Source organism: Archocentrus centrarchus, chromosome 5 (genome assembly GCF_007364275.1).
Source record: "Archocentrus centrarchus isolate MPI-CPG fArcCen1 chromosome 5, fArcCen1, whole genome shotgun sequence".
NCBI lineage: Eukaryota > Metazoa > Chordata > Actinopteri > Cichliformes > Cichlidae > Archocentrus > Archocentrus centrarchus.
In genome coordinates, this window is record NC_044350.1 from 35,874,039 (window position 1) to 35,891,278 (window position 17,240).

General features: G+C 43.2%; 1 protein-coding gene across 1 annotated transcript; it reads right to left on the reverse strand.

Moving 5' to 3' along the window:
• Positions 1-2,103: 2,103 nt before the first annotated feature.
• LOC115780481 (pyruvate dehydrogenase [acetyl-transferring]-phosphatase 1, mitochondrial-like) lies at positions 2,104-10,515 on the reverse strand. Its single transcript, XM_030729690.1, is given in 11 exon segments — positions 2,104-3,339; positions 7,402-7,827; positions 7,830-7,853; positions 7,856-7,901; positions 7,903-7,943; positions 7,946-7,968; positions 8,051-8,151; positions 9,673-9,887; positions 9,890-10,018; positions 10,021-10,090; positions 10,161-10,515. Coding segments are annotated over 11 exon segments (1,533 nt in total). The 5' UTR covers positions 10,350-10,515; the 3' UTR covers positions 2,104-3,070.
• Positions 10,516-17,240: the final 6,725 nt, after the last annotated feature.

Below are 17,240 nucleotides of genomic sequence, written 5' to 3' on the forward strand. Positions count from 1 at the left end.
TGAAATCAAGATGGAAATAAGATAGAGGAGGCCGAGTTTATTGTCATAAGAGGCAATGGTGAACCACTCCTGGGGAAAAAGCCTGCTGTAAAGCTAGAGGTGCTGAAAATAGGTGAAAATGTGTCAGCTGTCACAGATCTGAAACACTCTCTTCAAGAGCAGTACCCAAGTGTGTTCAAAGGAGTAGGAAAGTTGAACAGTAAACAAATTAGCCTGTTCGTTTATCCAGAGATGAAACCGGTAGCACAGCCATTGAGACGCATACCGTACCATTTAAGGGAGGCTGTTCAGAAAAAGATAAATGAACTGATTAACATGGACATTGTGAAATGTGTAGAAGGCCCTACACCGTGGGTAAATTCTGTAGTGATATTACCAAAGAAAAATGACAAAGACATAAGGATGTGCTTAGACATGAGAAAAGCAAATGAGGCCATAGTCAGGGAAAGATACCCCATTCCTACAGTGGATGAAATACTCCGAGGACTAAACGGCTCTGCAATCTTCAGTAAATTAGATCTCAAGTGGGGATACCATCAGCTGGAGCTGACACCAGAATCCAGGGAGATCACAACATTTGCAGTGCACAATGGAGTTTACCGATATAAAAGACTATTTGGTGTCTCATCAGCTAGCAAGCAATATCAACATGAGATCTCTAATGCACTAGCAGGCATTGAGGGAGTTGAGAACATCTCAGATGACGTGATCATACACGCGCCGGACCAAGAAACACATGACGAGTGCCTGCATGCTGTTATGAAGAGACTCTCTGAATGTGGATTAACATTAAACCCAGAAAAGTGCCAGTTCAACATGAACAGACTTGTATTCATGGGAATACTGCTGACACAAAGAGGCATCAGACCAACAGAAGAAAGAGTGAGATCTGTGATGGAAGCCAGAGAGCCAAAGAACGCTGCAGAAGTCAGAAGCTTCCTAGGATTGGTAGGCTTTAGCAGCAGGTTCATACCGCAGTTTGCTACGCTCTCAGAACCACTAAGACGTCTAACCTGAAAAGAGACTACATTTACATTAGGGCCAGAGCAAAAGAAAGCATTCGAAGCTTTAAAGGCTGAGCTAGCCTTTTTACCCTGTTTATCTCTATGTGCAGCACTTTGGTCAACCTTTGATGTTTTTAAATGTGCTATATAAATAAATGTGACTTGACTTGACTTGACAAAGCTGCAGAGAAAAGCATGTCATGGATGCCAAATCATAGGCAGACCTGATCCACCAGAACCCCTGAGAAGTACCCTTTTACCACTACGTGCTACGTGCCAATGTATCCTTGGGCAAGATACTTAACCCCAAGTTGCTCTCCGATGCAACCGTCGGAGTGTGAATGTGTGTGAATGTTAGCTAATTAAAAGTACTTAGCTTAATTAATCATGGAAGTGCTTGTATGAATGGCTGTGCATGGGTAAATGTAAAACGTGTTGTATAAGTGCTTTGAGTGCTCAGACTGAGTAGAAAAGCGCTATATAAGAACTAGTCCATTTACTATTTACCAGATGGACCTTGGCAAGATGTCACGGTAGACATACTTAAACCATTACCTTCAAACCATTCTATACTTGTACTAGTAGATTACTACAGTCACTACTATGAGTATGATGTGATGACGTCAACAACAGCAGAAAAGGTCATTGACAGTATTTTCAGTAGACATGGGTTACCTTTTTCCATTAAATCAGACAATGGTCTGCAGTTCAAATCTGAATTGTTAAGAGAATACTGTGCAAATGATGGAATCAAACATGTGAGAACAACACCAAAATGGGCTCAAGCCAATGGAGAGGTAGAATGCCAAAATGCATCCCTGATGAAGAGGATCAGGATCGCACAACCCGAGGGTTCAGACGTGAGCTGAGGAAATATGTTACTGCGTATTGTAGTATAGAACATCCAACCACAGGCAAAAGTCCAGCAGAACTCTAGTTCAACAGAAAAATGAGGGAAAAGTTACCGGACATAGGTGAGAAAAATACCGTTGCATTAGATGTACGCAATAGAGATGCTGAACAAAACGGAAAAGCAAAGATTTGTGCTGATGATTGAAGAAAAGCTCAAAAGTACTCAAACGTGGACGTGGGAGACACAGACAAAGTGGACAAGTTTACAACATCATTTAATGCTTCACCACACAAGGTTGTGCGCAAAACAGGAAACCAAGTCGTAGTTGAATCACCAACCAGAGATCGTTATTACTGGAACACGACACACGTAAAGAAATATGAGACAAATGAGACCATGGAAGGACATTATAGACAAGTAACAACTCCTGAAAAAGAAGAATGTGAAATAGACAAAGATCTTGACACTTACAGGCTCAGGGAAACAAGTGATATCCAGACCCCAAAGGATTAGAAAGACACCAGAGAGGTTTTGTGGTGACATAAATAAAGAAACAGGGATGACAGATGTAAGGGTTCTGAAAAGAAAAATGCTCGTAGTTATGAGAAATGTTACATGTGTTGTGGAGTAGTTAGAGAAAAGAAAAAACACTGTTAGAAAGCAAGACAAGAAGATGCTGGAAATAATGAAAATTTATGTATGCAAAGGTAAACTTTAATTTCAAGGGATGTCATGTATTGAAACTCACTATGTGCTTATGTGAGGACGTAATGAGTAACATGGTCGAGAGAGGTTTTGCGCCTGGGTAGGAGTGCCAAAGTTGGATGATGGACACTGTTCAATAAAGTAACTAAAACACAACGCTTTATGCAATGATTTAATTCAGACTGTTCTGCCTAATTCAGTAATAAGGTGGGCACACAACAAGCAAAACTTCCAGGAAGTGATCTAAAGCTGAGTGTGAGATCTTCTAAAGTAAAATCAGATCACAGTTTAGACGCTCGTGGACCTTTTGTCAGATGCCGTGTTGCCCCATCGCCTTCACAGTTTCACAGTCACGCTCCTCTGTGGTCACTGAGTTAGGGACAAATTGCAGCCTGAGCCATGATTGAATATGTGTTTAAGAACATGGATGGAAATGAAGTTTGGAGTGAGCATGGCTGCTAGTGATTGGTCAGCAGGGTGGTTACCAGAGAGTAAACTCCTGCAAGTGTTAGAGCTCGTTCAGGTGAATGACAGTGATGGTGATGTCATCACGGTACCTCCGGGCCAGATCCACCGGCAGACTCAGCACCTTAACAAGACGGTTCGGAGCCACTGCTCCATATCCATCATTACCCAGGGCGTGACGGAGCAGATGGGTGGCGCTGTTCTGGTCCTCCAGCACCGACAGAACCCGCCCCCTCCTCTCCAGCAGGAGGCGCTGCAGCCCGCCCAGTGTTGTGCCCTTGCCAGGAATTATGGGTCTCTGCTGCTGTAGGCCTGTACAGGGACAAACCACACAGAGGCAGGATGCTGTGAGGACAGGAAGAAGGACAGATTCATCTAAATGTGCACAGCTCTGTTCATATGTGTCAACCAGCACCACCTCTGAGTTTGTGAAACAGTCACAACATTTAATCTGCTTCATCATGGGAACCCCCCCCCCCAGCAGCCTAGGCCTATAGCAGCATAACTAAGGGAGGGTTCAGGGTCACCTGATCCAGCCCTAACTATAAGCTTGATCATAAAGGAAAGTTTTAAGCCTAATCTTAAAAATAGAGAGGGTGTCTGTCTCCTGAATCCAAGCTGGGAGCTGGTTCCACAGAAGAGGGGCCTGAAAGCTGAAGGCTCTGCCTCCCATTCTACTCTTAAGTATCCTAGGAACCACAAGTAAGCCAGCAGTCTGAGAGCGAAGTGCTCTGTTGGGGTGATATGGGACTATGAGGTCTTTGAGATAAGATGGGGCCTGATTATTCAAGACCTTGTATGTGAGGAGAAGGATTTTAAATTCTATTCTAGATTTAACAGGGAGCCAATGAAGAGAAGCCAATATGGGAGAAATCTGCTCTCTCTTTCTAGTCCCTGTCAGTACTCTAGCTGCAGCATTTTGGATCAGCTGAAGGCTTTTTAGGGAGCTTTTAGGACAGCCTGATAATAACGAATTACAATAGTCCAGCCTAGAAGTAATAAATGCATGAATTAGCTTTTCAGCATCACTCTGAGAAAGGATGTTTCTAATTTTAGAAATATTGCACAAATGCAAAAAATCAGTCCTACATATTTGTTTAATATGTGCATTGAAGGACATATCCTGGTCAAAAATGACTCCAAGATTTCTCACAGTGTTACTGGAGGCCAAAGTAATGCCATCCAGAGTAAGTATCTGGTTTGACACCATATTTGTAATATTTGTGGGGCTGAGTACAAGAACTTCAGTTTTCTCTGAATTTAGAAGCAGGAAATTAGAGGTCATCCAGGCCTTTATTGCCTCTTTTCCACTAGAGTCTCATATCCAATATCGCATATCCAAAAATAAAGGGTGCAGGAAACCAAAGAACCAATGAAAACAAAGAAGTCTGCACACCAGAGCGCTCCTGGAAAAAAATGTGATGTTTCAGGCCAACATGCCCTTTTCAGACTGAAGCAGGGCATGTTGGCCCGAAATGTCACATTTTAAGGTCTGTTCAGTTGAAATTTTTTCCAGGAGCGCTCTGGTGTGCGGAATTCTTTGTTTCTCTTTTCCACTAGTGCCTACTCAGCGCGGCTCAACTCGACAGGTCTCGGCACGGTCTTGTTTAAATTTCCATTACAATTGAGTACCACATCAGTGTGGGTGGAGTCGATATAGCAACACAGGCAGTAGTCTCTTGACGTAATTTGTTTGCCACTCAAAACACAACAATGGATGAGATAGAGGCAAGCTAACAGTAGCTAATGCCAGTTTGCTATCATCATCATTCATAAGTCCCCTGTACAATGATTTAATGGATGAAGGTTATCATTGTTAAGTATTAAAATATGTATGCTGTGTGTACGTTTCAGATGGCTCTCTTGTTGCAAAACTACTGCCGCAAAACCTTGGTCTGGGCATTCTACCGAACCTCCCAGTGGTTTGCGAGCCTCCATTTGTCAGGTTTTAAAAATTAGTCGAGTCGAGCCACGCTGGGTAGGTACTGGTGGAAATGCGAATGTCTTTAAGACATTCCTGCAGTTTAACTAATTGATGTGTGTCATCTGGATTCATTGATAGGTAAAGCTGAGTATCATCTGCTTAACAATGAAAATTGATGCAATGCTTTCTAATAATACTGCCTAAGGGAAGCATGTATAATGTAAATAGAATTGGTCCTAGCACAGAACCCTGTGGAACTCCATAACGTTAATGTGTGAAGAAGACTCCCCATTTACATGAACAAATTGGAGTCTGTTAGATAAATATGATTCAAACCACTGCAATGCAGTACCTTTAATACCTATAGTATGCTCTAATCACTATAATAAAATGTTATGGTCAATTGGGTTCTAAATGGGGGACAGACTCCCCCCTCAAGGAGGGAGACGATGATTACAGTTATCCCAAAAGAGGGTAAAGATAAACTGAACTGTTCAAATTATCACCCAATAAGTCTACTTAATCAAGACTATAAACTTTTTACTTCCATACTAACCAAAAGATTAGAACATATCCTCCCAGATATAATAAACTTAGATCCGACAGGTTTTATAAAGAAAAGACTAACCAGAGACAATATTAGGTGAACACTAAACGTGATCATATTATAAGGAACGACAAACAAGCAATTATACTGGGCTTAGATGCACAAAAAGCTTTTGATACAACAGACTGGTCATTCTTATTCAGAACCCTGTCCCGATTCAACTTTTTCAATAGGTTCTTAAAGGTAATTCAGGAACTGTACAACAAGCCTACTGGCAAGATCAGGATTAACGGGGGACTATCAGGAAAAATAAAAATTGAACAGGGCTGTACACAAGGATGCTCCATGTCCCCATTATTATTTGCCATATTTATTGAACCTCTAGCACAATGGATTAGGCAAAACACCAAAATACATGGCATCAAGATAAACCATAAAGAACAAAAGTTAGCCCTATTTGCAGATGACATCCTAATCTACTTGGCAAAACCTCAGGAATCCCTCCCAGAATTATACAAAATCTTGATGGAATATGGGAAGCTTTCGGGATATAAACTACTCCCACAAATCTCAGGTTTTAACTTTCAAATATTCACCTAATAACACTGTCAAAGACAATTTCAAAATAATATGGGACATGGAATCAATTATTTACTTGGGAGTGACCATCCCTAAAGACACAAGAAATATTGCAATTACAACCCCTTAATGACTAAAATAAAAAATGACCTATCCAGATGGAACCTTATGCCTTACCTGGGGACTTATGCAAAGACTAGAAGCCATCAAAATGATGATGCTGCCAAAATACTATACTTTTTTCAGACGATACCAGCAGAACCAGCTAAATCTATGTTCCAGGAAATTGATAAATTGATATCCAGATTTATCTGGCAAGGGAAACAGCCAAGGATTAGATTCAAGACTTTACAGCTGGCTAAAGATAAAGGAGACCTTTCACTCCCTAACATAAAAACTATTACAAGGCAGTGCAAATAAACCACTAATGGAGATGTGTGATCCCTCCTACATAGCAAAATGGAAAGAAATTGAATGTACAAATATCAGTATCCCCTTGCAAGCAATAATTGGTAATATAGACTTATTAAAAGACTTAAAGGAACTTAGCCTGTGCTCAGAAATAGCACTTAAGACCTGGTCGAAATTAGTAAAAGAAAATAAAGAATCCTGTTTGCTGATTAGATGGATAGCATACGACCAAGATTTTACTCCAAATAAAACCTTTAAAAAATGGAAGAGGTACATTGTCTAGATTATTAAAACCAACTGATAAGAGAATTGTAAAATATTGTATTACACTTTGTGATCAGGTGATACATTTTCTTCATGTTATTCCCAAATAAAAAAACTTGAATTAAAAAAAAAAATGTTATGGTCAACAGTATCAAAGCTGCACTGAGGTCCAACAGGACAAGAACAGAGATGAGTCCACTGTCAGAGGCTCTAAGAAGATCATTTGTAACCTTCACTAATGCTGTTTCTGTACTGTGATGAATTCTGAAACCTGACTGAAACTCTTCAAATAAACCGTTCCTCTGCAGATGATCAGTTAGCTGTTTTACAACTACTCTTTCAAGAATCTTTGAGAGAAAAGGAAGGTTGGAGATTGGCCTATAATTAGCTAAGACAGCTGGGTCAGTGATGGCTTTTTAAGTAGAGGTTTAATTACAGCCACCTTAAAAGCCTGTGGTACACAGCCAACTAATAAAGACTGATTGATTATATTTAAAATGGAGCCACAGTACCCAGGGTTGTATGCAGTGAGGATGTAAAACTCTGAAGGAGTAAACTTTTGGTAGCAAGAAAACGATGGAACTCTGAACTGGATTTAATACAGTAAAACCTATAAATATTTAAATGATCAATAACTGATCCCTCTGACCTGTCAGCTGATCGCCCACCAGCTGAATGACCATCTGGCGGTGCATCAGCTCCCACAGTCCGTCAGTAGCGAGAACCAGGAACTTGTCTGCAGGTCTGATGCAGTGTCGGGTGATTTCTGGCTCGGCGCTCAGGTAGGGCGGGGTCAGGTAGTGCTGTGGCATCGTCCTGACCACCTCGCTGACCGCGGACAGGATGTCCGGTCGAGTATCATAGATCTGACTCAGCATCTCCATGCTCCATTTAAAGCGAATGTCACCAAACGCTCTGAAGGGCAGCAGCAGACCCAGCAGACGGTCATGGCGGACCACTGTCCTCTGCTCTGACACCGGGTGCTCTCCCAGAATCCTTTGCAGCTCCTCAGGGTTCTGAGCGTTATGGTCATTGGTGAGGCTGACCGCAGACCAGAACCCATCCGGCTGCTGGAGCCTAGGATGGCCCGGCTGTCGCCAGGTTGGCCACGTGCAGGACGCCGTTGGAGATGTGGACGACACAGGCTGTTGCAACCAGACAGCACCGCCCGGAGGGGGGAGGTCAGAGAAACCCTTCCCCAGCGAGATACACCCGCCTATGGGCAGAGAGAGAGGGTTAACTTGCTGAAATAAACTCACCTGGAGTCTCTGCTGACTGAAACACACCTGCTCTCTCACCTGGGGGAGGTCAGAGACAGGTGCACCTGGGCTTCTACAGAAAGGTCGTAGTCAAGGCGACGGAATGCACTGACCAATGCTGATGTCATTCTGCTGTCATCCTGCAGCCAATTAGAGAAGACATAATGACATCACCACATATGAACTTTGTGCTGAAACAAAACAGAAAAAGCAGATTCTGAAAAGTCCATCTGCACCTGGTTCCTACGGTGGCCCAGAGGTGTCAGGTCAAATACAAAAGCCACAACACAAATACAAAATCTGCAACACAAATACAAAATCCGCAACACAAATTCAAAAGCCACAACGGAAACAGAAAACCACAACGGAAGTGACGCAACCTGCAACATAAGTAACAGTGCCCGTTGAATGAAACAACACGAAGAGAAGCTTTGCTTGCTGGCAGAGACGATAGTCGAGAGACGCAGCAGCTAGAGCACATGTGTCAGGCTCAGTGTCCGCGGGCCACATCTGGGTCGCGATATAATTTTATACGTCCGTAAGATTGATTTCATATGGCTATTAATGGCTAGCGGGTAACTTGCGCTCCCACCGTATACTTACAAATCCCACAATGCACTGAACAGCTGCCGCGCAGGCCAAGACCTGTGCACAAACTCATTTTCCGTTGCCAATGACACAATGATCAGTTATCAGCTGATAAAAACAACAATCATCACGTTTTTACACTGACATTTAAGCTAGCCTGACCCCCCCCCCCACACACACCACACACACACACACAAAAAAAAAGGCCAAATGAAAAGTGGAGAATGGATCTTTCGAAACAGGAGCCATGCAGAGGACCTGATTTGCTAATATCGGAGGTAAACCGTGTGTTTCTTTTCCTCGCCTACTATGTTTGATATGGGAGAAGAAGCAGAGGGAGACCTGCACAGGTGAGCTGACAGCGCATCACTGCGTCACACAGCAGACAGAACGTGTCATAAGCACCACAACACAGACAGTGAACTTATAAGTGGCAAAGATTTAAATCACTGGTAGTTTCGGATGAAATAGTTTATGAATTTGGTGACGTTCTTATCACACAGGTGCCATGAGCTACTTGAGGAAATCTGTCAAGTTCATGAAAGTAAAGGTTGAAGTCCCAGCAGGGCTTCGGGATGAAAGGTGGCTTGTGGGAGTCTCTCTGCGACACAATGAAGCAATTTCAGATAACTTGCGTTGCTTAGCGACTGTACGGTGCAAAAAAACGGAGACTTGATCGCTCAGAAACTCCCGAATTGGAAGCTATAACTTCAACTATATTCTATTAAATCGTCTCCACAGACTCCTTGAGTTGTTCATTACAGTTACCGTCTTTATTGAAAGTTATGAAAAAAAAAAAAAAAAAAAAAATTATGTTGCGTCACTTCAGTTGTGGTTTTCTATATCCGTTGCAGCATTTGTATTGTGTTGCGGGTTTTGTATTTGCCCTGACACCTCTGGGCCACCATAGGTTCCAGTCTCACCTGGTACCATGAATAGATTGGGGCCTACCCTCATCTGGTATCAGGTGTGACCAGGTGAAGGCTTTAGCATTCAGGCAGTTGTTTGTAGTTGGTATGGACCTGTACCATTCATGGATGTTGATTCTGTGATGTGTCAGGATGCCTGGTTACCTTCTCTTCGTTGTCCTCCTCCTCCTCAGTCTCCAGCCTCTCCTGCCAGTAGTTTCGGAGGCTGTGGAAGGAGGTCGCTCCTCCGTCAGGGCAGCTGAGGTCTTGGGGGTATTTGTGCCACTCCAGCAGTGGTGGTATAGCCCGTTCCTCCTCCACCGCTCGCTCCAGCTCCGCCAGGGTCCTCAGTGGGAGTGTTGCCACGGTGATATAGTAAAGACCCTCTGGCTGACGGCGTGGGCACAGGCTGGCCCCGCGTGACCGTCAAACACACCGAACAAGACGCCTCCACGGCCCGGCAGGCAGGTGGCGCTACTCTGACGGTCTTCACAGGGGAGGTTGGATGGCACATGTTGCTATGGAAACCCAAGACACCATGTGAGGCGGGTCCTCTGGGAAGGGTGTAGCTGTATTCATTTGCCTGGAAACACATGATCAATATGGTGTGTGATGTCACTGATTAACCACTTTGAGAGGTGGATTTTTCTCACCTTTAAGATTTGGTCGACCTGGCCGAACTCATCAGCCCTGCTTCCTGCCCCACCTTTGGCATCCTGCCTCCCACTTCCTGCTGGGTAATGGAGTCTGTGCAGTTCAGGCTGAGGGGGAGGAGGGGAGGACAGGAAGCAGCGCAGCTGAAACCTGCAGCGTCCAGCAAGGAGGACGGGTCGCCCCAACATGGCTGCTCAGCAGGAGGAGAACCACAGGGAGCAAGAAGCCTGGACCTGGAAGAGGATCAGAGCATGGTGGTCTTCAGGTCTGGTGCTGTTCAGGAGCGCTCCATCAGAGGGCCGCTCTGCAGAGGGAAGAGCTTCCTGCCTGTCCTACACTTCCTTTCACCAACTGTATATCCCATCTCAACTCATGGCCACGGGCACCACAGACTAAAGTCTGACCTTCCTACATAACCAGTGGCGAAGACCATTAGGGACTTCCATTAGGGAATGGGGCTCAGTGGAGCTGTTAGAATGTTCTTCCTGTATTTGATGAAAGGGGCCGAGACAGCAGATGCAGTTCTATTTTTAGTAAAACTCCTTTCTGTGTGTATCAGAAATGTCAGCATCACAAGTTGCTTTAAGGCATCCTTCATTTTGATTTGGGGCATGAAGCGAACAGCGGTCTCCTGATCAGTTTGTTTAGAAACATCATTTCCTAAACCCTTAATGGACCAATCAGCACGCAGCAACAGAAGGCCACAGTTTTAAATCAGCTTCACTGAGAGAAACACTAACGGAGCCGCCGTCTCCTAGAAACAGGTGGAAATCATAACTTTAGCTCACGCCTGTTAATGAGGTCAAACTCAGAGCGCCCCCTGCTGCATTCCCAGCTGAACTGCAGCCAGTTTCTTTGTAATTAAGAGGAAGTCAAACAACACTAACTCTGTTATGAGCTTCATCAAATCAAGAAAGACTTCAGCAACTGTTTCACATGAATTCTGATCACCAGAGTGACAGCAGAAGAATCAGTGAGCACATTCATTTCCCACACAGAGTCTGCGGGTCGGGCCCAACCCGGAAACTCCAACCTGACCTCCATCAGCTGATCGTCAGCTGTGCTGTCAATGTGAAGCTGAAACTCACCGTGTCTGTCCAGGTGAGTGCGTCGGCCTCGTCTTCCTGATTACTCCTCCTGCAGCTGCAGTTTTCTTCCACACGTGACCTTTGACACCTCCCATGATGCACTCATTAAGCAGTTACCCATAAACACTCACCTTCAGTCTGCTCAGAGTCTCACACACAGAGGCAAGGGCGTAGGAATGAGTTTACTATTGGGGGGGGGGGGGGATCAGGTGACCCTGAACCATCCCTTAGTTATGCTGCTATAGGCCTAGTCTGCTGGGGGGTTCACATAATGCACTGTTTCTCATTCACCTTATTTACTTTGTTTATACTCCCCTCTGCATTTAATCATTAATTGATATTAATCTCTGGCTCTCTTCCACAGCATGTCTTTCTCTCCTCAGCCCAACTGGTCGCGGCAGATGACCCCCCCTCCCTGAGCCTGGTTCTGATGGAGGTTTCTTCCTGTTAAAAGGGAGTTTTTCCTTTCCACTGTCACCAAGTGCTGCTCATAGGGGGTCGTTTTGACTGTTGGGTTTTCTCTGTATTATTGTAGGGTCTTTACCCACAATACAAAGCGCCTTGAGGCGACAGTTTGTTGTGATTTGGCGCTATATAAATAAAATTGAATTGAATGGACTACAGTTCAGCGTTTAACACAATCATCCCAGATATCTTAACCACCAAACTGATAAAACTGCAGATCCTCCTTCACCTGCATCTGGATACAGCACTTCCTCACTCACCACCCACAATCTGTCAGATGTGGCCCCCATCTCTCCCCCACACTCACACTCAGCACGGGTTCCCCTCAAGGCTGCATGCTCAGTCCTCTACCGTATGCCCTCTACACATATGACTGCACTCCAACTCACCCAACCAACATCATCATCAAATATGCAGAAGACGCCACCGTGGTTGGGCTCATCTCAGGAGGGGATGAGACAGCATACAGGGCTGAGGTAGGAAAACTGTCACACTGGTGCTCAGTGAACAATCTGACACTGAATGCTCTAAAAACCAAAGAACTGAAAATGGACTTCAGGAAGCACCAACAAGACCGCACCCCCCTTGAAATAAATGGTGAACATGTGGAAATTGTCACCACCTTCAGGTTCCTCGGCACCCACATCTCAGCTGATCTCTCCTGGACTCAAACACCAAGGCCCTAGTTAAGAAGGCTCAGCAGCGGCTTCACTTCCTCCGTGTCCTCAGGAAAAACCATCTGGACAAGAAGCTGCTGATGACCTTCTATCGCTCCTCAGTGGAAAGTGTCCTGACATACTGTCTGGGTGTATGGTACGTCAGCTCCACAGCTGAAAACAGGAAAGCAGTGCAGAGGGTTATCAGCAGCGACCCAAAAGATCATCGGCTGCCCTCTGCCCTCCCTGAAGGACTGATCCAGAATCAGCGCAGTCACAGGAGACCCCCCACATCCTGCCCACAACTGGTTTGACCTGCTACCCTCAAGACGGCAGACTCACAAACAGTTCTTCCCCCGGGCCATACGGACTGCAAATAGACATGACCCCCCCCCCCCCACCCCCCCCCCCCCCCCCCCCCCCACCCCCCCCCCCCCCCCCCCCCCCCCCCCCCCCCCCCTTCACACACACACACACACACACACACACACACAAAAAACACGTGTGAAATTTAATGTACAGTTTTGTGTATATTTTTTGGTGTAGATTTAATGTGTATTTTATGTACAGTAATGTCAGTTTCTATTTGTACAGTCAGTATTTTTCTACTTAATTATTTTAATTTCCCTATATTTTAGTGCAAAGAAACAGACTTTGTAGTGGAGCATGCACAATTTCATTGTACCATGTACAATGACAATAAAAGGCTATTCTATTCTATTAGATCCCATTCCTACTAGACTGTTCAAAGAAGTCTTTCCAATTATTGATGCTTCTATCTTAAAAATGACCAATCTGTCTTTATTAGTTGGCTATGTACCACAGACCTTCAAGGTGGCTGTAATTAAACCCCTACTTAAAAAGCCATCACTGACTCAGTATGCGATTTTTCCATAAAAATTTGAATAACATTTGGTCAATAGATTTAAGAGTTTGATTGTCTAAATACAGAGAGAGAGCACAGAGTAGGTAAGCCGTGATATGCCCTCCGCTTTAGATAATAATACTCGTCCTCTGAGGCTCAGATCTCTTTGGAGCCATAAATTAAGGCTTTTTTGGTTTTATCAATTAAGGGAGCAAAATTTAATGAACATCTTTCCAAATTGTTCTTAGAGATAATTATGCCTAAATAAGTGACACTTTTTTTTAACAGGAATATTACAGACAGTGCATTCTTTAACTGGTAGAAGTTCACATTTGTTTATATTCAAGCGAAGCACTGATACGTCAGAAAAGGTTTGGATTAAGCTTAAAGCAGGAGAAACTCGACTGGTATCGCTTAAGAAAAGAATAGTGTCGTCAGCTAACTGACTAATTTGGATTTCTTTACCAAAAACATAAATACCTTTCAGCTGATTTACAGAAACGTAGTCAGCAAGAATCTGAGTGGATAAAAGAAAGAGATAAGGGGAAATTGGGCAACCTTGCCTGATTCCTCGATATAAATTGAACCTAGGGGAGGTACCATTTTTTAGTTTGACAGAGCAGTTAGCGTTATTATATAATGTTTTAATTGTATTGCAGAAAAACGGACCAAATCCAAATTTATCAAGACAGCTGAAGATAAAATTGTGATGAATGGAGTCAAACGCTTTGTAAAAGTCTAAGAAGAGTATGACACTGTTATCAGTAATTAATTCTGAATAGTCTAGAATATCAAGGACGAGCCGTATATTATTGGAAATGTGTCTATTTTGCATGAATCCAGATTGTGTTTCTCCAATAACTGTATTTAATACAGATTTAAGTCTTTTTGCAAATACTGATGCCAGAATTTTATAATCATTATTTAAGAGACATATAGAATGCCAGTTATCAATGAGTAATTTGTCTTTTTTGGGCTTAGGTATGAGGGTAATAATCCCTTGATTTAAAGCGGGGGGGGGGGGGGGGGGGGTGCCTTTTTCAACGCTTTCTGAGAAAACTTTGGCGAGAAAAGGAGCAAGCTGATCACCAAATTGCTTGTAGAATTCCCCTGTTAATCCATCTGACCCAGGGGATTTGTTATTTTTTTAAATGATTTATAGAAAAAAGTATTTCATTAATTGTTAGATTAGAATCGCAACTCTCACGTTCAGAGTCAAGTATACGTTATGTATTAACAGAGTTCAAGAAATGTTCAGGGTTTCCGTTTGGGTGATTGAGAGCATAAAGCTTACTGTAAAAAGAGTAAACATAGTTAGCAATAATTTTGGGTCAGAGGATACTTGCCCTTCTATGTTTAACTCTTGAAGTGTATTGGATTTGGCACGATGCTTTTCCAATTGAAAAAAATAAGAGGAGTTACTCTCACCCTCTTCTAACCATTTTAATCTTGATCTTATGAAAGCTCCTTGTGCCCGATTTTTGTAAATTTCATCCAGTTTATTTTGTAAAGTGGCTAAATTTATGTTTTCATCATTTGACAAGTCTGAGGGACTCTTTTTGGAGAAGAACATAATTTCACTGATGATTTTGTTTCTTCAGCTTTCTTGGACTTTTTTATATTGGAACCATGCTGTCTTAAAAAATTTGCAATCTCAAATTGAAATAGTTCCCAGTTGGCCCCATATTGTTTTCAGTGTTGGCTTTGTCAAAAAAATAAGAGATTGTTCGGGAGATTTTTTGCTGAACTGAGTCTAATTTAAGTAGTGAATTGTTTAGGATCCAGTAGGCTTTCCGATTCTGTAACTGACTGATGCTACTTTCCCACCGCCGAGGTTCCGGAGCCGGAGCAAGTTCCCGTGCCAAACCCAAGGAACCGGCGAAACGCTTAAGAACGGGCCCGCGTTCCCACCGCGTTTCTGTGAACTGCTCCTTTACGTATGTGTGTGGACGGGTCCTCGTCTGGACACGAAGCCGAAGCGCACAAACGTGGGAGAACACGCTCCCCTTTCTGTGCTGCAAATACGTTTTAGGGTCCAAACCAAACTACTGCAGCACATCTGTGTGCAGCACAGAGGGAAACACAGACAGATTAGAGCAAGACGACAAGTACGCACTTTGTGTCCTTTTATCTGTGATATGAACTGATACAAAGCAGCAAGTTCAGCCTTAGAGCCCAACCTAATTCACAGCCATGAAAATCGCTTTTCTCCTGTAATACACATGTAATATGGTAGAAAACTGGATGTTGAGACGGCAGAGTCACGCCCTTCTGCTGCTTTCGTCACGCGTTCTTGGTTCCAGACCAGCTAGTTTGCGGGGCCGGAATTGAACCCGTTTTTCGGCCGAGCACCGAGTGCTTCCGCGGTGGAAAACCCGCCTAACGGTTCAAATTACGGCACAGGCTCCGGAACCCTGTTGGTGGGAAAGAGGCCTATGAGACAGATTTATTGAAATGTATATTGCTTTATGATCTGTGAGCGGAGTAGGAAGAATATGATGATGATGATGTTATTGGCTAATATATATCCAATCAGATACTAACCAATAGTCAATGCGAGACTGTCTAGATCCATCATTATTACTCCAGGTGAAAGTAGAGCCTGATGGAAATTTTTCTCTTCATAATCCTTTAAATTGTATCTCTGTATGAATGATTTAAGCAGAGTGTTTGAATCATGAAGGCCCTTTCACCCCTGATGCGTTGCGTAAAAACGACACGAAATTCTGAATCTTTCGGATGCGAACCTGTCGTGTAACCTACATACACACCGGACGCGTTGCGTTTTTGCGACTAAATCCTCCCTATATAACACACGGTGGAAAAAAAATGCAGTCGACATCAAGTGATGATGTAATGGTCCTGATGTTTCTAAACAAGAGAAGGAAGAAACAGAGTTTATGGGTTCATCCAACTCATAGGAAAGCAGCAGCAGGGAGAGTTTCATGGTTTGATCACGGAGCTGAAGCTGCATCACGGATGCTTTCACTCAAATTTCTGGATGTCAGTGGGACAGTTTGAGCTCTTGTTGGCAGAGTTGGGATCACATGTGAGGAGGCAGAGGATAATGTCAGAGAGCCGACTGACCCGGAGCAGCGTGTAGCTGTGTGTCTGAGGTAAAATATTATGATTTTATTGTTCCCACATCACTATATTCAGTACATCGGTTCTGTGTTTTGAGCTATGACCTCGCATGCTGCTAAATGCAGCGCTCTGATTGGTCAGTCCTGTTTGTTCGCTTGCGAAAGTCAGAAAAATCGAACTTGATCCGAAAAAATAAATGCCGCAAATTCGTCCTGTGAAATGACGCGGTCGGTGTGAACGGCTGCATTAAGAACAGGAGAGTCCGAAAAATATTTTTAACGCACGAAACATTCGCACGGAATTTATGCGTCCGGTGTGAAACGGCCTTAAGCTTGAGGTGGCCATTTGTCCAGTTGATTATCTAATATCATATTAAAATCCCCTCCAATTATAATAATTGCATCAGGAAATTTGTTTAGACCATCAGTCAGATTATTTTCTATCAGAGAGAGAAGCTGTGAGTTTTCACGTTTTGAGTTATACCCATAAATATTTATGGTAATCAAGATTTTATTGCAATATGACAATATCATGAATACAAAGTGTCCCTGAGTATCACACTTATAGAAAAGGATGTCACCTTGAAATTTGTTTTCTAGAGTAAATAATAATAATAATAATAATAATAATAATAATAATAATAATAAATTTTATTTATAGGCGCCTTTCAGGGCACTCAAGGTCACCTAGTAAGAGTAAGAGTGCCAGCTGAATGCTGGCTACCATGTGATGGATATATATTATTGACTCTTCCAAAAATTTATGTAATCACTAGTAGAATGTGATTCTTGAAAGAAAAAAAGATCTGTATTTAGTTGTTTGGAAAAAAGAAATAAAGCTTTCCGTTTTGTGGCATTTTTAACCCCCTGGCATTCAATGAACCTATAGATAAAGACAGTTTTATGAAAGAAAGATGTAAGT